This window comes from Malurus melanocephalus, unplaced genomic scaffold (genome assembly GCF_030028575.1).
Source record: "Malurus melanocephalus ecotype Western Australia unplaced genomic scaffold, MMel_1.1 scaffold_281, whole genome shotgun sequence".
In the NCBI taxonomy this organism is placed as follows: Eukaryota; Metazoa; Chordata; class Aves; order Passeriformes; family Maluridae; genus Malurus; species Malurus melanocephalus.
Genome location: NW_026623513.1, coordinates 853,868 through 861,799, shown reverse-complemented (window position 1 = coordinate 861,799; position 7,932 = coordinate 853,868). Strand labels below are relative to the sequence as shown.

The 7,932-nt window shown below is 37.2% G+C and overlaps 1 protein-coding gene across 1 annotated transcript in view; it reads right to left on the bottom strand.

Annotated features, from left to right (window-relative positions):
* The window catches only part of SLC9A9 (solute carrier family 9 member A9), a 123,057-nt gene extending 120,120 nt beyond the window's left edge, over positions 1 to 2,937 (bottom strand). Inside the window, exon 1 of the mRNA XM_057376543.1 lies at positions 2,599 to 2,937. Within this exon, the coding sequence (XP_057232526.1) occupies positions 2,599 to 2,773 (175 nt within the window). The 5' untranslated portion in view covers positions 2,774 to 2,937. The remainder of the gene's footprint in view (positions 1 to 2,598) is intronic.
* Positions 2,938 to 7,932: the final 4,995 nt, after the last annotated feature.

Genomic DNA, 7,932 nt, shown 5'->3' with positions numbered 1-7,932 from the left:
CCTAAAACTAAATTTTCCTACAAAGATTATGCACAAAAAAAAAAGAGCTGACCTACCCTTTTATTTGTTCTGTACTTTAAGCAGACCTTTTTATCAGGCTGTGTTCAATTTGTGACTGTTCAGCATTTTGCAGTAACTAAAACTTCTTCCTGTTTTTGTATTTCTGTGTTTTTTCCCCCCTGCTTTTCCTCACACTTTGCCTCYCTATCCTCTCCCCTGCTACACCCCTAAGAGCCCAGCTGAGGGATATGGACCCACCTGTCATCCTGTGGGACACACTGTGCAATAAGTGCTCATATTCTTCTGTCACTTGAAGCCAAACTCTCAGAATCATTGTGTTGCTATTCACATATCTAATAAATAGCTCAATGAGCTAGAGCAAAGCAAACTGTAGAACTGAGACCTCTTTTTGTACAGATAAGTTAGAAATCAGAATTGTTTGGATAGGGAAGGCAAAATTGAGYGAGGGCAGGACTTATCTTACTGCCAGTGCTTGGTGCCATGAAGATTTGCTCCCAAAGTTGCTGCCKGTTGATCTGACACTTCTCTTATTATCTCTGAAATTTCACTTTATTTTCATTATTGCTATGTCACAAAGCTAAAGATGACTAAACTAATATCCAAAATTTGGAGGGATAAAAAGGACATMATTAGCTTTTTGGATCCTGCAGATAGGCTTTTCCCCCTGTTTGAAGGTTGTCATAAATAATGCAAGACTGAACAGATCGTTTATTTACAATCATGAGGAATGTTTTAATAATTCAAAAGCTCTGTCCTGTTGCAGCACTAATCTTTTMACCAATCAAAAGAGTATGAGCAGGTTATCCTCATGATGTGCAGAGTATGTTCTGGGCAGGRAGCAAAACAGAGCCAAATGACATAAAAACTCTAATTCAATCTTATTTAATTTTGTTTTGTTTTGTTGTATTCTTCCATATTTAATTKCTGTTTTGACAGGCTTTTGTCTGAGTCTTCAAAAAATGTCATCAACTGCATATGGCAAACAGCACAACAGTGAAAAGGAAGCTATGGCAGTACAGGTACTCACATATTTAGAAAAACAATTTACRAGTTGGTCATAATATATTGCACAGTGTCTCATGGTTTTCCTTTTGAGACATGTTAACAGAATATATTTGCAACAAGCAAATATATTCTCAGAATTATGTCACTTGTACCCCATAAAATTGTTAAACAACACTCCAGGTGATGTCTGGCAGTGAAAACTATTGCATTTAAGTATGACGAGATGTGTATTTCAGTCTCAACTGATTCTGTTGGTGTGTTTTTCATGTGCAACAGATTAAAAGATTATAAAGAGGGTAGATTATAGAATAAACACTTTTTCAGAACTTTAGAATACAGGCGAGGCAGATGAGAAGTAAGAGATCCCACAGACCCAGGTGATAGRGGCTCAGTGACTGGATTAATACAAGAGTTTCTTTTTTGCTTGCTTTCCTTTCAAATATCAAGTTACTTGTGAAGACAGTGAGCCAAGAAGAGGAATTAGCCMGTTCTTGAAATTTCATACAGGTAATTTATCAAACAAAATAGTTTGTAGGGGATACAAGGAGACTGGGATCTGCTTCAGTCTTCCAGTGAAACTKTGATCACCTTAAAATGCTTCCCATAGAAAATGAAACTTTTACCTTGAAATGTAGRTGTCAGTTGCCTCTGCTATTGCAGGCTAGTAGATGAACCTCCATATGTATCTTTTTGCATGTGGTGTGCCTTGATAAACAAATATTCTTCAGAATATGCAATCTGAACAAAATCAGTTTTGGGTATTGCACTGCTGGAGTATGTGGTGTGCATAGGATGTGTCAAACAGGCCGGCACTCRGATTGGTAATGACTGAGCTGTTGATTTCTGTCTTCCATTTTGACAGTTTACCCTCCTGTATATATGTTATGGCAGCAGAAATGGCAGTAGAGTGTCTCAGAGTGAAACAGCAGYGAGACAATGACAAGAGAAATCATTACACATGTAAGTACGTGCCCTTAAAACTAGAGAGGAGCTAGGGGACAATGTGGGAGGTTCTGCATGAAAGTGAAATGCAACATGGCAAAACTTCATAAAAGATTAGAACTAGCCAGGCAAAYGGAAGTTACCCTACAATGACAGCATTGAGAGCAAACTTGAGACACATTCCGCATGTTTTTCAGGGCACAGAGCAAAGCCAAAAGAAAGCTCTCAAAATCATTTAAACTTTATTAGACAACACGTCTGTACCCACAAGGCTCATTAGACTAACAWCTCTGAATGTTATAAAAACCCAAGCAAGTGAAAGTACCTCTGTCACTGAGATCTCATTCTTTTGTAAACAGTAAACTCCCCACCTCTCTGCTGCCTGAGCACAGAGRAGCAGAACATGCACATGCTGAGCATTACCAGCTCATGACAGTCACTCCCGTATCAAGGCAGCCTCTGGCTACTTCAGGAGAGATGCTGTTACGTCATTAYTTTACCGTACACTTATGGAGCTGAKGACATTTAATTCAGCMCATTTTCTGAGCTTTGTCAGCACTTGATCTCAAGTGCCTGATCATAAATATGCAACTAGTCGGGTGTTATGCTGGTACTTGAATTTATACTCACCATAAAGCATAGCTCCTCCAGTTTCATGTAGAAAGCGGAATCGATGGTTTTTAAACAACCAAATGGTTAATATTGTAAGAATGAGTAGAAAGTTAAAGATTAGCAGTTCCACAGCTCCCTGATGATAAAAGTGATCTTCATCTTTCACTGAAATATATTTCTTCAACTTCTCCATTTCATTCCCTTTATATAAAGTATGGGAAAAATAAAAGGAGAAAGAAAAAATCACCGGAAGGAAAGTGTTGTCACCTTTGGTACAAAAAGTCCAGACACTACAGAAATTCACAGCAAGCACATCTGTTTCATTTGCAGCCTCATGGTAAAGTGCCCCAGCTCAGAATTCAGCTGGATTCTAGTTACAGCTTCCTGTTTCTCTCTTAAAGCTGCCCTGTCTCATTTTTAATGTTACAATTGTGTCGCTGGACTGCGCTTGCTCTGCCTGTGAAGGCACAAATTGCCTCCAAAGCTCACACTCTCCATTTCTAAAATTCTATTGTAAAACTCAGCGTGTGTTCATAATGTTTTTTTCCCAGTAGTTTACAGCACAATCTGAATCCTGAAAGTCATATTCTGTCTTTACAGTTTAAGAGGGAAAAAATATGTTAAAAAGATTGCWTAGCAACCTTTACTACATTTTGGAAGTTTAAGAACCTTTCCTGTTTCCCACTTTCCCATGCTTAAATATGACATAGAATAAAGGTGGCACTTTACTGTGGTGCAAARGCAGAAGAAGCAAACAAATCAATGAATAAGGATTTCAAGATTTAGGCACTTGTATTGATCCTGCCAGAAGACTGAGATCTCTGTAAAAGCCAGGKTCCAATTACCTAGAATTACAAGTACTGAAACCTCCCTATTGAACTGAGCTAAAAATGGAATTTACTTTCCATAATTTTRGTTGATTGCATGTTTTGTTTACTCAATTCACTATTCAATTAAACCAGAAAAACAGTAGAAATACTCTATGTATAGCAAATACTCCTGGCCTTTTCTGTTGGAGCTCAAGGCTGTATGTATAGAGAATTCCAAACAAACTCTAACCTTCATCAGAGAAAACARCAATTCTGCTTCTCACTATAAAAAGATAATCTTCTTATTATTTGATGTTAAAATTTCCTAAATTAAAAAAAAAATAGCAAACTAATCTGTGCAGAATCCTTTCCAAGTCAGGTAAATAAGGTGAATAACCCACGAGTACCCAGCTGTCCATGATCTCAGTAATTTCAGGGCTRTAGCTCAGTGTTCCTGAGGAGGCACTGTTGCTTCAATCAATCCTACCATGTTTTGAAATATTTTTTTTCTTGATAATCAATCAGTTCTGTCSTCTGCATAAGCTAATAGGTAATGTGGTGACATTTGGCACCTATAGGCTGCTCAGAGGGAGGAAATTTAGTTTCTTTAGCAAATTTTCTCTATGTACAGTTTTGTAAACAAGGATGAGTCKGAGTAGATGAGGAGCAGCTCTACTGAGAAAGTAGACATATCCATGAAAAAGTGCATAGAAAAAAAACAGTATGGTCTCAGAAAAGCTTATCAGGTTTTGCAACAAGATCTCACTTGAAAAACTGTTGGCAATGTGACCAGGTAATCTGATTTTTTTTTGTGTTCAGATCTTTCTACATTCTTACAGGTAACCCCATTTTCAATGGTATCCAGGCCCTTCAGCAATTTCCCTTYCTAAATGAAATAACTTGTCTCCAAGTTTTGGATGGTTTGCAGTTTAGATAGGACAGCAATGTGTTGCAACAGCTGCATCGTATTTCCAATATTAGTAACAATTAGATAAAGATGATAAATTAAGAAGGAAGAGAACTTGATAAAATAGAAAGTTACATTTAGGCTTTCAGAACAAGCTACAAGGTGAATGAAGGAAGTGGATGGCAATATGTTGAGTAATTCTCATGATACCATATTCTTACTATAAATAGTATTTTCTTCCTCTCCTCTGGCATGTAATTTTAATGAACAAGTAGTAGTCTGTAGCAGTCTTACTTATTTTTTATTTTCACCTTATCAACTTTATGGATTTCAGAGAACAATAATCCTTTTCTCACTTAGCTTGGCAGATGTGGAATTCTGCTGTTATTCAAGATGGAATAGAAAGCAAGAGGAGTCTTGTGAATCAGTAGAGGGATTCTCACCTTGGAAGATGCTATAAGAAAAGGAGCATAATGTAAAAATTGTAATTAATTATAGTTAGTGGGAATTCCAAGCAAAGACACAATGCTTCAGCACCACTGGCAATTCTGCAAGTGTAAGAAAAGTACAGACAAGAGTAAAAGCAAACTCTGAAAACAAGTGCATCTATATATATAATTAAAAGACCAAGCAAAACCAACTTTGAAGCGGAGAAATCAATCACATTGTGAGTACACAGATAACAAATGTTCTGTCACAGCTCGCTTGCCTAAAATCCCCAGACAGCCTGGAACRGGATTAGTGGGATCACAAGTGGTTATCCTTCTCTAATCCATTCCAGCCAAGAAGATCGGCCTTGCTAGCTCCTGTTCTGATACACAACTGCCCAGCAAATACTGTGGCTAAGGCCACTTAAGGCCACTAAGCCCACAGTGGTGGCCTAAGTGTCATTTATAACTGCCAGGCCTCTATGTATTTTAAAATCTCTTCTTCTGCTGCTTAGAATAGTCTGCCTATGAAATCAGTTTATTCGCTGCCGGTTGCTATTGATCTTATTCTCTTTTTTCCTGAGGTCAGACTCTGGTTTTCCTATTCCTTATTTGATATTGCTGGTATTCAATCTACATGGGCTTACAGAGACACTAGTGATAGAAATAAATCTCCATAATCTATATATTTTTTTATGTTACAGCTATTACACTTAGCTGAAAAATAGCTTTAAAAATAATTTACGCTTACTGGAATGCAGCTTTCTATCCAGAAGGTAAAGTCTGTTTTGTTTTTTTTCCCCTCAATGGTTCAGAGCCTATTTTACTGAATTATTAAAATACAGTRCTAATTATGATGAATATACATTGAATTGCATGTTCCATATACATGGAACTGKACTTTTAATCTCRTAAGACTTGTGATACTTYTGCTCATATGTCACTGTCTCCAGGYGTTGCATCAACACAGGAAAATMTTTTCTCCCTTTTGAGCATGAATGAATTTGATGCACCCTGTGATGTAACAACCAGGTCAACACCCTCTAATCATCATGCTGGAATCTTCCTGCACAGACCAAATTCAGCACAGACCTGAAATGCTCATGTGTGCTTTTCTCACTGAGAAGACAGAAATGCCAGCCCGTCAGGAGAAATGAAAGCTCTGAAAGACAAAAAGCCCTTTGGTTCTATGAGTTGTTCCAGTAATCTGTTCCTGTTTAGACAGTTGTAGCGAATGTTCAGAATGAAGATGAATTCTTACAAAATTGTGGCAAACTGATACTAYCTTTTGTGAAGTTTAAATTAATCCACATTATTGAATGTCAGGATTATGAAGGAAATATTTCCAAGTTTATTTCTGAGTGGGCTTAATGTTCATTCTCAGCTTGGACTGCTGCCCTGTGGTATTCTTTTTTTATATTTTAATTAACTGAAAAACAATCTAGCTAATTTTTATCTTTACAATTTTTTTTTAATATTTTAATTAACTGAAAAACAATCTAGCTAATTTTTATCTTTACAATTTTAAGTTAAATCTTTCTAAGTTACAGTTTCCTAGTGGTAGCCTACTTTGGGGAGCTGATTCATGTTCAGCTCAGAACTGTGGACTTGTGCATATCCACTAGTTTAAGTTTAGTTTCCTATAAAAGCRGGCAATGCATCAGTCTCACAGATTAGGCTACAGACTAGAAGGTGTGCAGTAAAAACTGAGGCGAAAAGGTCATTGAATTCCTTTGTCTTTTCCATTTCCTTTGTCTCTTCCAGTTTCTCTACCCCACTGAGCCTGGGTCTACATTTGCAGGAGCCACTTTTGCTGCTCTTTTGCTTCTACACCTACTGAGTTACGACTCTGTTTCAGCATTTCTGTGTATGCTCAGGAATTGTCTCTGAGTTACCTGTTTCTGCTACTGTTTCTCTACTTCCTTTTCCCATTTGAGCTCAGCCAGGTGTTCCTTCTTGATCCACACCAGCCTTCTGCGATGTTTGCTTGACTTTCTSCCTGTTGGGAGGTCTTTGTGGTTTGAAACAGCTCTCATTGAGATCAGTCTCTCCTGGGCTGTTGATAKTAATACCCCACATGTCCATAACGACAGTGATAGCACATCACTGATTCATTTGTGTTGGGTAAACAGCAACTACAGAAATAAAGCTGAATCCAGGATTGCCATACCACAGCAGCCTCACTGTCATTGCTATATAAGCCTTAAAAAAACCCCCCACCACAGGAAAAAAATACCCCTCAAAACAAAAAAAAAAAAAAAAACCCCCAAAAAAAAAAACAAACCAAAAAAAAAAACAAACCAAAAAACCCACAAAGGCTGCCTGACAAAGTATTTCACTACAACACTTTTTGTTTTACTCAGGTTCATTGTTCATTCATTGTTCTTCAGTGTGTCATTGGGTGACTTCTGTTTCAGATACAAATTATATTACATTGTACTGTGTTGTAACAAAATGCTAGTAAGGAATGTGGGAACAGATGCCTGATTTAACGGCCTCGCATGACAAGGGCCACTCTTTTTCCCTTAGTAGAATCTGAAAGGAAATCCCACTAGAGGGCTCTCGTTACACATGAAATGGAAATCTGACTTTAGTACTACTGGGTCTTTAATCGATTTTTCAGGTTGAAGATAGGTTTTGGTTTATTTAAACTAAGCATTGTAGTGCAGTATACAGTACATATATCAGTATACTGGATAGCATGCTGTTTGGAATACATAATTACTGGTGTGACTTCATTTTCAGAGGAAGYGTGCTGGTCCAACTGAGTTATTTTTAGTTTGTGAACAGGAACATTTTGGATAATTCCTAATTAAATTAAACATCTTGCCCAAATTCTTACTTCCATTAGATCAGTAGGAATAAGATTAGTCTGAAGTTGTTATTTTATAGGTTCTGCCAATATCACAACCTTATTTTTTTGGTGGGGACTTATGTTTACATATGCTGGCCTTTCTTAGGTGCAGATAACCCTGCTATCTTCCTACCTCAGAGCCTAAAAGTATATCTTACAGAAATAGACMTATAATTAACAATGCTGTTTTCATCCCTATCAGTATCCAAATAGCAGCTGTTCCTTTTTTCATTCCAACACTGTTTTAAAACTTGTAAATAAGTAACATTAAGAATRGTTAATCATAATTTCTATGTAATTGTACTGTGCTATCAGCAGCAGTGTTTCAAGAGAACAGATTGTGTTCTTCCATTT